The sequence below is a fragment of the Lepidochelys kempii genome, chromosome 6, assembly GCF_965140285.1.
Source record: "Lepidochelys kempii isolate rLepKem1 chromosome 6, rLepKem1.hap1, whole genome shotgun sequence".
In the NCBI taxonomy this organism is placed as follows: Eukaryota; Metazoa; Chordata; order Testudines; family Cheloniidae; genus Lepidochelys; species Lepidochelys kempii.
The window spans coordinates 31733002-31751927 of record NC_136385.1 but is presented as its reverse complement, the minus strand read 5'-3'; the positions used below and the strand labels follow the sequence as shown (position 1 = coordinate 31751927).

Sequence of the window (18926 nt, the reverse complement as noted above, 5' to 3'; positions counted from 1 at the left end):
AGAGGAAGGGAGAAAAACTGAGTAAAAAGCAGGAAACAAATGTGAGCAACTCAGTGTTACTAAAGCCTCTACATTCTTGTATCATAATGCTTATGTTGAATATGTTTAAACCATACCTAGTATTTATTAGTTTTACAGTGAAGAATTTGTACATGTTCTTCCAATAAGCCAAAATGGAGGATGGATGTGGGTTTTAATTTTAGCACTGTATAATTTTAAAAGGACATTAAGGTTAAAAATAAACAAATTTCCCTACATATGCTAGTAAAAATACTGAAAGTAGAATTTAAAACATCAACATTAAGATTTACTATTTCTGATTTCTTTTTATTTCTCATCTTGGAAATAAAAAAGGGAATCAACTTCATTTTTGTTTACTTTAAATTTCTGGTCAGTTTTCATTCACTATGAAAATGGTGCAAAGTTTGGTTTGCAAACACTCAGAGTAATGTTTAAAGATGAACTTCAAAGGAAAAAAAGTGTGTGTTGTATACTAAAATACCTACATTTCAGAGCAAATTTGATCTGATAATGAAATTAACCAATTTTAAGATGTTTGGGGTTTTGTTCATATCAAAATGTAAAGTTAAAGATTTCCACATTTCACCCAACTAATCTGCTTTATGCAATGTTTTTACCCAGGATTGAAATTAGGGGGAGTGTCTGAATTTACAGAAGATAACAGCCGACAAGGGGTGAAACCGTGAAGGCGAAGGTGGGTTGTATGGCACCACAGTAAAAAATGAAAAATGTTTTGACCATTTTATTAGATTTAACTCATATTTTAAAATCATCACAGAAATTGAAGTTGGTTACTCAAGCCTACTATGAAGCACTATATCTAAATACTTCTTGGTTTCTTCTTATAATTTTGCACAACTTCCTTAATGAATTTTTTGAATGCAGTGTGTTCATCTTTGGTGGTTTCTTATGTGTCTGGTATTTCCAGTTCTTTGTGATATGCTCATGATCAAGCAGAAGGCTACTTCTTTCAGAATACAAAATTCTATTCAATGAGAAAAAAGAATGCTCAACTGTAGCTGCTGGGACTGGGAGTAGCAAGAGATGTATTCCTACTTCTTTCAACCCAGGAAGCATAGCACAAAGATTGGGTCAAACCACTAGTGATGATAAAGAAGCTGAAGTCAAATCTTCATTTGTTCATTGTATGACATTCCACTCTGTGTTCAAATTCTCTATTCTGTCCTGATCACATGGCAGCCCCATTACTGGTAGTGCCTCACTCCACACAACCGTTGGTGTTTTATAAAACAGGCATCTGTAAAAGATGGGCAGACGTTGAGTAGGATCCAGAATTTGCTGTTGTAGATTTATAAGAATCTAGTCTGTGTACCTTTTCAGCTGGATTAACAAACGCTTCTTGTCCTCTTCACATATGGATTCAATATAAGTGCCTTCATTAGTCAACCTCTGGACCAAAGTCTTTGCTTCTTCCAGTACATTTTCAATGGATCCAAGTGTAGCTTCTATTGCTGGACAAAGATCTACTACTGTTGTAGCAGAAGCCTGGATGGCATTGTTTAATAACCCAAGTGGTTTCGTCAGTAGACTTACAAGAGAGAGAATGGTGATAGTCTACTCTGAACTTAGTAGCAAAAATAGTTCACCAGCCTCACTACTTAGATCTGTCCCATCTCAGTAGATTCTTTCCAAAGCCAGTAGTAACAGTTGCAGTAATTTTAAGACAATAGCCAAAGACCGCTCATGAGAAAGCCAGCAGGTTTTTCCAGGTTAGACTAATTTGAACTTCAGTCCCAGTGTATCTTCTATTTTTCCCAAGACATTCAGTCCTTCTGGATTCTTACTGAAAAAAAGAGTATAACAAAGATAGCTTTTTAAATGACTTTTTAAAGATCCTGCAGCTCATACTAGTGCTAGTTGGAATAGATGGCCTCCTAAGTGTGTACAGAAGAGATTAGGGTTACACTTTTCTCTGAGCAAAACTTGTACTCTACCGTGTCTTCCAGAGAAGTTTGCAACTCCATCAAATGCAGAAACAGCCATCTGTTTGGGATTCCATTTACAAGCATTGCAATCTTCTAAGATGTGGGTTATCTCAGATGAGACCAATGTGTCTTCCATAACCTGAACATCTAGAAATGCATCCATTGGCCTACCACTGACATGAAGATAACCACAATGACTTAATACTTGATTACCATTTGCATCAGCACATTCGTCAGCCATGTACGCACATTTTTTGAATGTGGTGAGAGAGTCCTTCACTCCTTCAACTGCTGAGTCTTTCACTGTTGCACCACATGCTTTTAACCAGTCAGCTGAGTTTCTTGCAGAAAGATAGTGAGCATTTGCCGGTCTTGTTTGGAACTAGTGTCCAACTTCAGGACTTAATATTGGCCTTCAGTTTGTAATGTGTGGTATCTTTTGCTTAAATAGAAATTATGATGGGAAAGCCAAGTTTGTTCACATAAACTGTGTTTGTGTTTAGAGCATTCTCAAAAGCCTCATTAAATACTTCTAAAATTGGCTTTTACAGTGACTGGCTTCTAAGGCTTTCTACATGTCCCTGCAGTCCAGAGGCTTGGTGTTCTGAAGCCTATGCACGTAGGTTGTCAGCATTGGCTTTGCTGATCGGCCTAGCAAACCAAGCTCCTCCACTTTTGCTATATAAATCCATGATACTCCCACATCTTGAATACCGTGTGCAGTTCTGGTCACCCCATCTCAAAAAAGATATATTGGATTTGGAAAAGGTACACAGAAGAGCAACTGAAAAGATTAGTTTCAGAATAGCAGCTGTGTTAGTCTGTATTCGTAAAAAGAAAAGGAGTACTTGTGGCACCTTAGAGACTAACCAATTTATTTGAGCATAAGCTTTCGTGAGCTACAGCTCACTTCATCGGATGCATTCAGTGGAAAATACAGTGGGGAGATTTATATACACAGAGAACATGAAACAATGGGTGTTACACTGTAAAAAGAGAAAAGGAGTACTTGTGGCACCTTAGAGACTAACAAATTTATTTGAGCATAAGCTTTCGTGAGCTACACCTCACTTCATCGGATGCATTCAGTGGAAAATACCACTGAATGCATTCGATGAAGTGAGGTGTATGTAGGTCACGAAAACTTATGCTCAAATAAATTTGTTAGTCTCTAAGGTGCCACAAGTCCTCCTTTTCTTTTTGTGAAATTATTAGGGGTATGGAACAGCTTCCATATGAGGAGAGATTAAAAAGACTAGGACTTTTCAGTTTGGAAAAGAGATGACTAAGAGGGGATATGATACTGTAGAGATATACAAAATCTTGACTGCTGTGGAGAAAGTGAAAGTGTTATTTACTCCGTCACATAACACAATAGAAATTAATAGGCAGCAAGTTTAAAACAAACAAAAGGAAGTATTTCTTCACACAACACACAGTCAATCTTTAGAACTTTTTGCCAGGGGATGTTGTGAATGCCAAAACTGTAACAGGGTTCAAAACAGAACTAGATAACTTCATGGAGAATTGGTCCATCAATGGCTATTAGCCAGGATGGGCAGGAATGTAACACCATGCTCAGAGTGTCTTTGTTTGCCAGAAGCTGGGGGTGAACGACAGCAAATGGATCACTCAATGATTGCCTGTTCTGTTCATTCCCTTTGAAGCGTGTGGCATTGGCCATTGTTGGAAGACAGAATACTGGGCAAGATGGATCATTGGTCTGAGTCAGTATGGCCATTCTTATGTAAAAAATTAATTATAATATAAAAATAAAAATGTTTAGCACAGAAACTCCACAAGATAACAACCGCTCAAGATAGCGATGATGTGAGATAATGACCTTGGCAAATAATGCATTTTAAAAATCTTGGCCTACTAGGAAACATATATTTATAGAAGTTTCCCACTCACAAATCTAGCATTCTGAAGCAAAGTCACTAAAATATAGTCCAAACAAATATTCCTTTAATGTGCCTCTCCCATCTCCCTCCACTGCACCCCACTTATAGTAGTTGCCCTTGGTCAGTGGAGACCCAGAGTTCAGAGGTTCACAGGTGGGGGGTGGGGGGACAGAGGACACCATGCTCGTTCTTTCAGCCGCTCGCACTCGCTCCAGCTGCTCACTCTGGCCGCTGTTATTCGTCATACAACCATTCACTCCACTGCTGCATCGCTGATGGCCCTGCGCTGTCAACTTCTGCTGCCACCTGCCACTGTGACCTCTGCAAGTTGTTTCTTGAGGTTCTACCCAGCTCTCGTGATTTCACCTCTCAGTGATGGAACCTCACTGCTAGTGCGGGCTGGGCAATCTTGTCTACAGAAACACTGTCCTGCAGCAGGACTAAGCACTTAGACCTGATCATCAGTGATTTCAGCTCTAGTGGTCACTTAAAAAAAAACCAAAGGACTCTCTATGGAACCTAATCAGCTCTATATTTAAACAGGGGAGAGGAGCAAGTCAAATAGTGCCTGTGACTCTTAGGCTGAGCCCACACTACCAAGCAAAACACCTGTCCCCGTTTCCCCCACTGGGATCTGGCATCAAAGCCCCCTGCTTAGCAAGGTCAGTTCAGGTGAGGGTGACCAAGTTTCTTACATTCACCACTGAAGTGACAAGCCCAGAGGTCCAGGGGCTATGAACTGCCAAGCCTAGAGATACCAGGCACAAAATACCACTGGTATTTCAGCCCTGGCACAAATTAAGCACTGAGGGTGATCCCCTCAATCATGACAGGCTAAGCACAGTTCTGCTGCCCTTTACTCAAACAACAACAACATTTAATTAATCCAACACCAGAGAAAACTGATCACTTGGGCAACACATCTCTGTCTGCTGGATACCTAGGCAGAGTGGGTGTGTTCATGTAAATATAGTCTGGTCCTGAAGCCTTTCCCCTCACCCCCAGCTCATCAGTAGCTGTCAGGGGAGAGCTCATTCAGACCTTGCTTACGAATCATTATTTGAAATTATAAGGTTGGCCAACATCACCAAAATGAATGCACTGACACTGTCATAAAAATAGCTGTGTGAGGAAGCTAATCTTTCTTCATACCTTTCAAATCTATTATGCTTTTTGAGGTACATGTATTTTATCATCTATCATATATGCTTTTTAAAAGTGTGTATTAATGTTTCAATTTCAAATCAAATTTCTAATTGACTAAATTGGCAACACTGCATGTAACTAGTTGACCACTAGGGTGGGGGTTCATGGTGAAATCCAGAGGAGAGAAGAGGGGAGTGTACAGCCTCCACCCCCGAGGGGGTGCAGGGAAATCCTTGCCCTTTATGCCTTACATAGGGCTTAATTTAACTGGCAAGTTTTGCACTGCTGCAGCCAGCCACTTCAAATACACTGATGCAAACTCCGAGCATAGACACACCGCACTGGTGTAAAAAGAGACTTGTACTAGTGAAGCTTACCCTAAGTTTGAAACATTGGTGTGGTTACCCCAGAGCAAAAAAGGTCTTTACTTCTTGGAATGCTTATTATATGGGTCTGGGCTCCAACATGTTTGTGCAAATCCACCAATCCATCATTTAGCTCTTCTGTGTCCAGTTCACCAAGTGTATCAGGACTATAGTTGCTCACATCAAAGGTGTAATGTTAAGCACAGTTTTTGTAATTACATCTTTGAAGCCATCTGATTAAAGGTGTGTTGTGAAGAACAAGCAGCTATAATATTTTGAGGGTGTGGGTCTGAGGATACTTGATTTTTTTTCTAGTGTTCTCCCACTCTTAATTACTATAAAAAGACAAACAACAGAAATGTAATTGACTCTGGAGCTAACAGTAAGAACTGTGTTGCTTCTGCCATGTTTTTAAATTTGAATGAACCTGATCCTTAAAGGACTAGACAACTTTAAGCAACAGTTAAGACTGGGAAGACAATTTATAAGTAGCCCACAAACTTGAAACTGGAATGTATTTTTAAAAGTGGGATTCCTCCATTATAACATATCTGTTTAGTATTATGGAAGTTTTTTTAAATAGGGGTGGGGGTAGATATTGACACCATACACAAGCATATCTGCAAACCGAAAAAACAGACCAACCAACAGAGCACACTTTTCCCCATGCAAGCTTATTGTTATGTACAAATCTACTTCCTGGATCCATATTTACTTGACAAATAAAAGTTTCATTCCAAGTCTGATCGCATGTATATTTTACTTCTGTGTTTTAAACCGATAGCCAGTGCCAATCAAGATAAACTTAACAAAACACTGATACTGTTTGATGGACTACAAAATGTTCCACTCAAACTACCAAATAAGAAAACTACAGTGCTTGAAACAAATTAAGGTTAAACAAACAAAATAAGTCACCAGGTTCAGATGGTATACAATAGTTCTAAACTACCTTAAGAATGAAGTAACTGAACTGCTAGAAAAAATATGCACACACTCTTTAAAAACAGCTAATGGAGATGACCGGAGGGTAGCAAATCTTATACACCTATATTTTAAAAAGGCTTTAGGGATGATCTCAGGAATTACAGACCAGTAATGTACTTAGCAAACTAACTGTCAAAAATAGTTTAAAATAGAGTAACAATGTGCATAAGAGGGGAAAATGTGTACTACCTTACTAGGCTCTAAATTAAATGTCAGCTCAAGAAAAGGATATGGTCATCATTTAAGACAGCTCAATGAAGACCTAGGCTCAATGTGAAGCTACTGTAAAAAAGTGTAGATTAAGAGTTAAAATGGATAAAGAATGCAATGGAGAATAATAAAGAAATTATAACACCATTTTATAAATCAGGAGTTTTCCCTCATCTGAAATACTGTGTTCAGTATTGGTCACCCCCATCTCAAAAAGGATTTTGCAGAATTAGAGGAAAGTCAAGAGACCAGCAACAAGAATGAGAAGGAGGCATGGAAAACCCTAGTGAAGAGAGATTGAAAAGATCAAGATTATGTACTTTAGAGAGGAGACGTTACCAAAGTATACAGAATAATGAATGAAATTGAGAAGATTGTTTCGGAACTTCTATTCTCCTGTCTCAAAAATACAAGACTTCAGGGACATTGAATGAAACTGAAAGACAGAAAATTCAAAACTGATCAAAGGAAATACTTTCTCACACAGTGCATAATTAGACTGTGAAACCCATTTGTCAGAGGCTATATTTGTGACACTACACCCCATATTCATCTTGGGGGTATGATTATGATATGATTATGACATAATTATGGTGCGTTATGTATAAGATGGGTCATGTAAGTTGTCATTGGAAAAGTTATGATTTGCTGAAATATGATTAGCCTATTTGTGTGCATGTAGCATTTTTGTATCTGAAGTTATGAATGCTGACTATGTATCTGTATTTCAAATGCGATTATACCTGGGTGACACCCACAAGGCCAAATTTTTCAAGCCTAGACAGCCGATTTTGAAGGGCCTATGCAGGGTAATGGGGCATTAGGAAAAACAACAGGCCTTAGAAGAAGCTTATCCCCCACCCGGTGAGCCTTCCTGCAAACACTCTAGACAGCCTGTAAGTAATGGCTGCTATGACTCAGCAAGGGCATGTGACCAGATCACATGACACTTAACCCCATTTTGATTCCTGTCTTTTTCCACATACTGGATGGGAATTGTTTTTGAAACAAAAGGATTCCCACCATATGTTAAAGCTATATAAGGTGAGGTGTAACATCATCTGGGGCATCACTCCCCACACAAGAGAACTCCTGGAAACACCTAAGGAACAAACACTGAACTGGGGGAAGTGCTTGTCCTAGGCTGGAAGGATTTCTATCCTGTGTATGGAAACCTAGTGGACTGCCTGTATCATCAGCCCGGGTGCGAAACTGCATATTCATATCCAATCTTTCTAGTATTTTACTTAGCTTGCGGTTTAGTTTGTGATTTTGTTTATTTACTAGGTAATCTGCTTTGATCAGTTTGCTATCACTTATAATCACTTAAAATCTATCTTTTGGTAGTTAATAAACTTGTTTTTTGCTTTATCTAAACTTGTGTGCCTTTGACTGATGTGTCTGGGGAAAATCTCAGCTTGGTTAATACCATGCTTGTTGTATATTCCTCCACACTGAGGGAGAGGTGAACTATTTATGAGCTTATACTGTACAGATCCCTGTGTAGTGCAAGACAGTATAATTTTGGGTTTATACTCCAGTGAGAGGTGCATGCCTGGGGAACTGGGGGTTATCTTGGCTGTAGCCTCCTTATTGTTGGTTCATGCAGTGGCTGGTCGGTGCCTGCATGTAACTGCAGCTGTGTGTCCCTGCCTATGTGAATGCTGATGGGAGTGTAAGACCGGGAGCAATCTACAGCTTGTCACAACACCACACTATGAGAGGGAGCCCAGGCTGGTGAGTCAGAGGGCTAGTAGTACCCCAGTTCCAGGTGGTATCTTAGGGGGAACCCATCACAATATTTGAAGCCCAGAACTCATCAAGATTCAAAGAGGAATTGGACATTTGTGTGGACATCAAGAATATCCAGAAGCTATCACAGAAAATATTAAAAACCAAAAAAACTTCATGGGATATAAATTCTCATGCTTCAGCGCCCAAGATCTACAACAAGTAGGAGTTAGAGGAGACTCACTTGAGAAGCAGATTATTCCACATCTGCCTATTGTGGTGCTCAACTGTCCCTTCCTTGGAGACATCTCATGCTAGTTACTGTTGGAGATGGGATACTGGACTAGATGAATTAAGTGTCTGATCCAGAATGGCAATGGCAATTTCCATATTCCTGCTAAACTGATCCTCTACTTGATAAAAATAATCTTGTTTAAAAGGCATAGTATCTGATGTAGTTACAAATCAAATTCTCTTGACTTCATAAAATCCATTTTATTTGAAACCCATCCCAATCTTGGGAATAAAAAATTATATAGTTTTACTAAGTGGATCCTGTCTGTTCAAGTGATTGCCTTTATCATAAAAACCATTTAAAGTAAGTTCGCTTTCACAATTGGCAGGAATGGTATTATTAATTCCAGTCGTAGAGTATCTCAAACAAAGGCATTAATGATCCAGCCCTGGAAACCATTACCTATGTAGGTGGTCTTTACATGCGTAAAGGTTTGCATAATCAGTCCTTAGAGTTTTAAATCCTGCTGTGACTGCTTCTTTGCAGATTTCTTAGATGATGTTCTTCTGTACCATTAAGAGGATGAAAAGCACATATGCAAATGGTAAGGACAAAAACATTTTTGCCATTGCTAAACATGGGTAAACCCATTTTCCTTGCAATCTTTATCTGCTCACTCAAGTGGAAAAATGACTAATCATGCAATACTGAGACAGAGAGTTTCATTGGTGGTTCATTACATCAGCAACTCCTACCAGGCCTGAGAAACCACTACACCTAACACATTGCTGTCATAGTATTCATCTATAAACTGTGTCTTTTAAGGTATCACATCAAATTTTGCTGAGGAACACTCTTGGCAGAGGGGAGTGATTCATGAAAAATGTGGATCCTAATTTGACTGAAAATCAGAAAGCTTGCAAAAGGACTGCAAGTGAGAAACTGTTTGCGCAGGTGTCCAGCCTGCTAAAGTTATGCTTAGTCTCTTAGAAGCATGTTACACTTTTGTTTTATTTATAACCAATTCTGTTTCCACTATCCCTACTCAGTATCCCTTAAATCACTGTTCTTTATTAATAAATATATTCATGCTTTTATTATAAATTTATCTCAGTGTTGTAATATTAACTGAATCAGCTGAACCAAACAGGCTGGTGTGTACACTGTCTCTTTGTAGACAGTGAACTTGGTAATTTCTCTAAGTGTCCAGTGCCAAAGGATGGATATTACAGGGGGATGCTCCTGAGACGTTCAGGAACTGGAGTACACAGAGTGTTAACCTACAAGGAAAAGTAAGAGCTGGCAGAGTCCTGAGAAGGTTGTCTGGAGTAGCTAACAGCCGGGGGTGACAGGGAGCTGTCTCCCAGGTTAGCACCAGCAAATCTCTTTCTCGCTGAAGCATGGGGGTTACATGATGACTTATGGTTTTGGGCACCATGAGAAAGTATCACAAATACACACACATTTATAACAACTTTCAGCTGAGGATCTTAAAAAGGCTTGCAAACAAGTAAGCAAATATTGTATTGTCCTCATTTTACAAATGGAAACTCGGATCAGAGAGGTGAATGTCAGGCTGTGAACAGGATTTGATGACACAATGTTAATACACCTACACCTGGTCTATAGAGGAGCTTAGACCATTGACAGCACCAAAGAAGCCGAATCTTTACTGACATACCTGAAGTAACTTGACAGCTCACATCACAAGTTAATGGCAGAGCAAGCTATGACTGACAACGTGACCTCACACTGTTTTTGCTTTCAGGTAAGCATAATGTCAACAGGAAAGGAGAAACAACAGCCTCTAAATGAAGAGAAGGTATGGGAGCAAAGAAAAGGGAGAAGACATGGATGAAAACAGTACATGACTATAATACAATGGGTACAGAGGTGGACGGGAGGACTGTAAGGTTGCACCTCTGATTTCTCTCCTTTCAGTTACTGATCCATACAATGTTCGGGGGGTTTTGTTATAGGATTCTATTCTCTTACATGCAGGCAGTTAATAGGATTATTCATTCTGATGGTATATACTATTATGGTCACCACTTTGTACAAAATGTATCCTATTCTTGTAAAAGTGTGCCTTGTGAGGCATCTTGAAATGTCATAATCTGATGAACATTGTTGCCCTGGTAAAATGTGTATCAGTATTGATTGTAAAGTTACAAGATTCTACTGTATAACATTGTTATAACATGCTCCAAGATTAAGTAAAGCAGGCCCAAACAAGTTTTTCCACAGACAAAGACTCACTGGCACTCCAGCCAGGTGTTAAAGAGCTATCACAGGCTTAAGCAGCCATTCTCCAGCAATGGAGCAGCATTCTCCAGCAACGGGAAGCTGTAAACAATACATTTACATTTCATCATAGGGATGGTTCAACCCTCACATGCACAAGAGACTACTTGTTGCCTGCACCCCATCTGGGGGTAACCCTCAAAGAGGTGCAAATGGATTAAATATATAGAGACAGTGGCCTCCACTTCACCTCTCTCTTCTTTCTCTCTGCTCATGACATCAACTCCTCTCAAAAAACTGAGCTAAGGGGGAAGGGGTCACAGGCTGAAAGGAGATCCAGCCTCTGAAATTTACCAGAGTGTATGGTGAGACAAAACCTTTTGCTTAGCATGTTAAGTTAGGTATTAGCTTGCGTTTTACCCTTGATTTTCTTCTGTAATCAATCTGGACTTTAATGTATCACCACTTGTAATCATTTAAAATCTGTCTTTCTGTAGTTAATAAACATATCTTATTGCTTTATCTTAATCAGTGAGTTTGGATTAAAGTGTGAGGGAAACTCCATTTGTTGCCCTGTTGGAAATTCGTAAGTTACTGGTCAGAGTGCTCACTTATTTGACTGGGAGTGAATCTGCATACTAAAGGCTGTGGGAGCAGACCAGGAATGGATGTTCTGAAAACAAAGCAGTGTAAAAGACACACCAGGATAGAGAATTAAGAGCAGTATGTTCAACAGTCCAGATTGTTCCCTGGGGAATGTCACATATATGTGTATGAGTCTCCAAGCATGGAAGGAGATTCAACAAGAGCTGAGTTAACAGTCTTATACTTCTTGTGGAGATGTAGTTTCAGTAATACCTTACATTTAGGAGTTCAAAGAAAACCTGCCATATTGGTTTCAACTTGATAATAATTTACATATTTACAACTGCAGCTTTTAAATGTCAATACCTTCAGAGGTGCAAATCTGCATTTTTGGCATTTAAGAACCCCCAATATTTATTTTAAGCATGTAAGCGCCCATTTCAGCATTCAAAAAGCAGGATTTGGTTGCTAAAAATATGCCCAAGTTTGAAAAGTTAGGACTACAGACTTCAGCAGAATTTGGAGAGGCCCAGAATGAATACAGGCAAAAGAATCAAACTCCATACCATTTTTATCCTATATATTTTGGTGGGCCCCAGAACAGGAGTCCCATTGTGGAGGCATTGTAAAAAATATGGCATCACGGCACTGTTGCCTCTCCTCAAAGTATTTTCATTTATTCATTTTTTTAAAATCTGAAATAAATTATCTGAACTAAAAAAACATGTTTTAGTCTTTGAGTTTGGGCAACATAACACCCAACACCCTTGCAAATACAAACAAGCACAGCTTGAAATTGGACTGATCTGCTTTATGCTATATGAGGACTATTTATACAGGTCATATATATATATATTGATTATTCTAGATTAAGGTTACAGATATCTGAACTACCAGAAAGTACCTATGTCTTTGCTTTCACACACTGCAATATTAACTAATAATGCCTTTAATATCTCAACACAACCTAAGACTACATTAAGTTTCCAAACTGTACTTTGTTTACTGTACATATATTCCTGCCCCTCTAAATGCATTTCATTATACATAATATGTACGTGATGTGGCTGTAATTTGGGAAAGCTGAAGTCTATTTTTTACCTCCCAGAAAACCTGAAAGGCAATCTTCTCAAGAGACCTGTATTCTTACATATATCTTATTACTTCTAGAAGGCAGTGTTTTGTGTTAAGGACCCTGATAAGAGCTACATCATCAGACTTGTACATGTTGAAGACAGTTATAACATTATCTCATATATAATTTATTTTAAATTATGCTGTAATGTATAGTATATCTGGATAGTTATGGAAGAGGTTTACTGTTTTAAGATCAAAATTCACTCATTCTGCTTTTAAATTTTAACATTTTAAATGTTGTATTTGGATACCTCTTAGAACAGGAGTAATGGAAAAGATAAGGCTTACAAATAAACTCAAAGTCAATGCAGTGATAATGAGAGTGCTTTCAAAATAATCTTTCCTTATTAAGACTTTCTAAACAGAGCTGGCTGACATTCAGTTAACGTCCCTTCTACAAACAATCTGAAATATTCTTGATAAAATATTTTTAGTCTTGCCACTGTTTGACTCAGGCATACAAGAATAGGCTGAAGGTCATTTTGAGGATGAAGAAAATAAATCTCAGATAAAAGGAGAGTTATTAAATGAATCCCTAGAAAGACAAGTATTTTAAGAACACCTATATTTAAAGTTGTGTATAGTCTTTGTTTACAGTAATCTGAACCTATTATAATTTGAACATTAAAAGCAATGGAACAAACTCATCCACAGTGTAAATCCATTGAAGTCAATAAAATTTACTCTAAGATGGACTTGGCCTGTCAGGAGTTTGTTTGTTTGGGGGTTTTTTCCTCTCTCTCTTTTCTTGTGCTTTCAAGACTATAAAACAGCACACATAGTTTTGACTAAGAGTTCCTCATCTCACTTTTTCTGAGGAAAATTTTTCTTTTCTTAATTAAACACTCAAGTGGCTGCATTTATGATGCTTACATTTGTTCCATGTTCTTATTCTTAGAACTTTAAATGACATAATCAAACATTCTAATTTAATAGATAAAACTGAACATGAGATAACAGTGGTTTTGCACACAAATGGAAATTGAGTTAAATCTATCTTATTCACCAAAATATCAAAAATTTCAGGACTCATCCTGAAAAGCCTTTACTATTGTTTAACCATTGCATTCTGTGCTGCTTTAAGAACTGAATTTATAATTATTTCTGGTGTATTCTTTGTCATATTTCTTTGATCTGAGAGAAAAGAATACACCAACTAATTGCCCAAGTAATGCTTTGGTATCCTTTAAAATTCTATTATACTAAAATAGTTTGTGTCTTATAAGATAAGTCACCCCTTTAAATGGGCTACAAATCAATCCTGTAATTAATAAATAATTGACAACATAAAACGTGTTTTGTCACATATATTTAACTATGGGCATACTACTAAACATTTTTTTAGAATGTAAAAAGTCTGGAGCAGCAAAACCCAGAGATATTCCTGGAAACCGAAAAGTTATAATCTTTCCAAAGTACTACTGTAAGAAAAAGTGTTTCAATGATGCGGGAAATCTCTCTCCTCTGGAATAATATATTGTCTTTTTTTATAAAAACATGACCTAAATATAGTCAGAAGCATCCTCTCAAGCATAAGGACTCTATGATTCATACTTACAGCAACTGAAAAATCTCATGTCATCTCACATGAATTAAAAAAAGTAAGCTGTATAAGATATTCTGAAAAAGCCAATAGTAGAAAGGAAAGGACACATGTACAAATATGGAGAATACTATGTTTGATAAATTATAAGAAATAACTAAACTAATTCCCTGGCAGCATTTATAACTTCATTGAGCTTTGTACCTGAGCTTCAGATCACTGGATGAATCCAATTATTCCATAAGGCATTTTAATTTCTTCTGTCTCCCTTTTCCCCAATTACTTTTACAAAACAATACCTAATTTAATATTTACACACTTTCACAAAAGGAAATAGCAAAAATATTAATTCTAAAAGGACTACAATCAACCTCACAGCAAACTCCACCATGACAAATCCCAAGCCTTCCCGTCTCCAAAAACTTTAACAAGCCTGGAATATAACTGATGTAAGAAGCCAGCAGCGTTAACGGTACATGCCAAAAATATCCTTCATGAGCTGTTCTAATTGCTGAAGATAAGAAAACATAAATTTCAAAACAGATATTCCCATAACAAAACAGACTTATAAAAACATAACATTAAATAAACAGCTTACATTTCAAGATATAAGTAAGAGTCCTAGTAACTCAATTAAAAGAATTGACAGAGTATTAATACAGGGCAGTATAAAATTTTTCTTGTAGTTTTGAATAGCAGAATAGGTTTCTCAGAAATCTACTAAAATACAGAATACACCAAATTTGATAGTGTGTCTCAGCCAACAACTTCCAGCTGTCCAAAGAAAAGACGAATAATGATGTGGTGACAAAATACATACCTATAATTGTTTACTTGTAACAGTATCTGCTGTTTAGAAGCAACTACTGCAACCATCAGCTTCAGTCAGTCACTGACCACTCACACTGTCAGCAAACCACAAGCACACACTAATAAGTATTTGGCAGTGAAGCACAGTCATTAAAAGGACAAAGCTCAATTTCTCTCTCTCTTTTTTTTTTTTAACTGCTCAAATTTTTTCAGTTTGGGGTTAAGGATTCAAGTCTACTTGCAGGTTAAGACAGAACTGCTGATTTCTCTGAATTTCTAATGCCTCATCCCACTATCACTGGAAAAAAGCATCCACATTTCACACGACTGTTTTTCCCCCCTTGAATCTTGTCTACAGACAAAAATTGCACCACTTTAACTAAATTGGTTTCTAAACTGATTTAAACTGGTGCGACCCTAAATTGGTTTAAGAAGGAGCTGTAGAGATTGAGCTTGTTACCAAAATAAGTTAAATTGATATGAGCCATTACATTGACTTAAGCGTGTCCACCCAAGAAGGTGGCACCCAGGGGTGAAAGTAACAGGGTAGGAGCTGGTACGGCATACCGGTAAAAGGTAACTGCCAGTACCGGCCCCTACCACTGACTTTTACTTTGCTTCCCCTTTTGCGCCCCGATTGGAGGCCCCACTGGGTCCCTGCCAGCAGGGCTGCCAATGGGGAGGGGGGTGCAAAAGGGGCAGCGCTTTAATGTCCCTGCCCCTTTTGCACCCCCGGCCACCGACAGTCGGGGGGTGAAGAAGTAGCTGCCCCAGGGCCGTGATTTAAAATGGCCCAGGGCTCCAGTCACCAACCGGAGCTCCGGGCCCTTTAAATCGCAGCTGGAGCCCTGGGTGGCACAGGCCAGGGAGCACAGATGGACTGGCTGGGGGAAGCTGAGGCTTCCACCTGAGGCTCTTCCTGGGGGGGGGGCCAGAGCGATCCCATACCAGTAAGAGCTGCATTTTACTTTCACCCTGGTGGCACCACTGAAACGAAATCTTTTTAGAAACTTTATTTCCCAATCTTATTGAAATTAGTCGCATTAACTTTGCATATGTAAAATGGTAAACCAATTTCATATAAACTTGACATATCTTATTTCAAATCATGTTTAAAATGCACCCAGCTCCTCACACAGTCAATGAGATGTCTGCTTGTATGGGGGGGGGGGAAATGTAGTACCAAGCTGTTCAGTTTCTAAAAGTTTCCTGATAATTTCTCAAAAGTCAAAGAATGTTTTAATTTTTTTAAGTCAGGTATTTTAATTTTATGTAAAGTATATTCAACTTAATGAAAGTAAATGCAATAGATGATGACTAAACAAATGCCACCTTGCACTAGTTGACCTGGAAATCCTGGCAAACATTTTTCTTGCTTTTTCTGCTCACTCATGAGAACAGGAAAAACTTAATTTATCATAAAGTATATATATACTTATATATATATATATATATATATATACGCACACACACACACACACAAACACACACATGCTTAGAAATGATTCTGTGATTCCTAACTTACCTGATGGGGGAGTTGTGAGGATTTAGGTTAGTAATGTGCTTTGAAAATATAAAGCCCTATATAAATACTAAGTGTTATTATCCAAACCTACCAGCATATAGCATGTTCTTACTGTAATGAGAAGCAATGGGCCACACTGTACAACAAATATTTTTTATATGACATTACATCTAGTTGCAGGAGCTTACAAGGTAAAAACCTCATCAACTGTGGGCACCACGTTCCTCTAGCATTTTGTATTTTGAGTTGGAATCATAACATCATAACTTATTTTCTGCTTTGACATCACAATGATATGATGGTCCATCAAAAAATATGTCTACTTATTTTTCCTAAGGACATATTCAGATTAGGAAACAACTAGACAGATAAAAACAAGCTTTACAGCTAGGTCAGAAACAAGTTGCACCACTTCAGATGTGCATTTTTGACCAATATACTTCTACATAAAATGAAATACTGAAAGTCACAGGAAACATTATGCACTGTTTCTAAACCCTGAAAACATCAAGTATTTTATTTACATTTGTATTTAATGAACCCAGTGCTCTGGATGTATATACCAATATCATAAAAAGTAAAACAAATGTCCATAAGATCATAAACTCTCCCAAAACTACAAACACATCGTGTGCTGTGGTAAAACTATCAAGAATCCTGTCCATTTCACACAGGTGATGTTTGGGAAGCTCTGGAGAGGGAAGAAGTGATGAAGCTCTTTCTTGAAGCTAGAGAAGATACAACTACATACTTATTAGTCTCTGTAGCTGGTATTGGATAAAGGTGGAACCATAGGAATAGTAACTTAATAGACATCCAAGAAACTTCCCCACAACTACCCAAGTGAGTCTGCTAGGTATTGCTTCTTTTCATTAATATCCCTACTGGATGCAGACTGCCTCCTCCACATACTATTATGAACACTGAACCGACCAGTCTCTTTTCTTTCCAGTGTCTCTGAATTCCCTTTATTGCCACTATTCACTCTCCTTCAACATCTCTCATTCTCTGACACCCCATCAATTTTGTGATCTCTACTCTATCAACCTCTTTAATTTCTCTGCTACTCTCAACCCTATGCTGCCATCCCTGACATCTAGTATTTTAGAAACTTAGGAATTGTCCTACTTGATCAGACCAAAGCTCCATCTAGTCCAGCAGGCTCTCTGCAACAGTAGTCAGTACCAGATGCTGCAGAGGAAGTATAAGAAACCCTGAAGTGGGAAAATATTTAACAGGTCTACTGGGAAAATTTCTTCTTAACTCCCTTAGTTAGAGGTTGGCGTATGTCCTGGTGAAAAAGTTTATATCCCTTCTAAAACTCCTGTTTTTCATTTATTTGCCTATGTTTAAAAATCCTTACTACCATAATTCTGGGCGTTCTCATTATCAAAGTAACTACCCTTATTTTTTTATAGTATTTTTTTAATCATGCTTTCAAAGAGGAAAGGTTTGATAAGCACCCTACAATACTGCCTGAAAATTACAATTACACAAAATGCTAGATCCCTCATTAAAAGTGTCCTTGGGATCCTTATTTTTTTCTCAAGAGAAAAGTTGTCCCAGTGATTCATAAACCAAGCTCAGACTTAGATTATGCAAAACCTACACAGCTCTTGTATTACACTTCAAAGAAAATTACCAGATAATCAAGGAATATTTGAAAAGGAAACAATGTGTTTGGTTATACTAACTTTATCAGAAATTCCAACAGAAACCACTTGATTGACGTATAATATTTCACATGAAAGAATGTAGGGAATCATAACCATAGCATCTGAGTGCACAATATGCAATCCACAAAACTAGGTGATGCTCTAAAATGGAAAAAATACAAGTATCAGGCTTATACTGCAAATGTAGAACGTAAGTGTTAAAACTGAAAATAGACATATTTTCAGCTTCAGCAATATAAACAATTATAAAGAGCAAAGAACTATCTTCTCACATATACTGCAATTCCAATAACTGAATGCATTTTGTCATTTCCAAGAACATTAAAGCCTGTTATTTTGAGGATTATACAATAGACTGAAGATTAGTTAACATTCTCTATAACCTCAGACTATTGAGAAAAGTACAAGTGGTAATTTCATTTGGTTTTAAAGCAGTTGTTCCTACTGTGATAGTTAGGATGAGTTGAAGTTTCCATTATAACTTTTGTCTTTAGGAGATTCTAACACATAAGTAAAAATTTACTCTATCATTAAACTTACCAAAACAATCACTCAGCTGAGAAGTCCTCTCTTTTTTCTAATAAAAAATACGACTGTCGATTAACTGCAGTTAACTCATGTGATTAACTAAAAAAAATGAATCACGGTTAAAAAAATTAATCGCAATTAATCCCAGTTTTAATCACACTGTTGAACAATAGAATACCAATAGAAATTTATTAAACCTTTTTGGATGTTTTTCCTCATTTTCAAATATATTGATTTAAATTACAACACAGAATAAAGTGTACAGTGCTCACTTTATATTATTATTTTTATTACAAATATTTGCACTGTAAATATGATAAACAAAAGAAATAA

At 37.6% G+C, this 18926-nt stretch overlaps 1 protein-coding gene across 6 annotated transcripts in view; it reads right to left on the bottom strand.

The window, feature by feature from the left end:
- Positions 1–18926, bottom strand: part of PLEKHA7 (pleckstrin homology domain containing A7) — a 275441-nt gene that overhangs the window by 178908 nt on the left and 77607 nt on the right. Inside the window, exon 1 of one of the 6 annotated variants that reach the window (XM_078853185.1) lies at positions 14875–14957. The exons of the other annotated variants lie outside the window; for them this stretch is intronic. Within the exon in view, the coding sequence (XP_078709311.1) occupies positions 14875–14930 (56 nt within the window). The 5' untranslated portion in view covers positions 14931–14957. Of the gene's footprint in view, positions 1–14874; positions 14958–18926 lie in introns of those variants that run through there. 6 annotated transcript variants of the gene reach the window in all.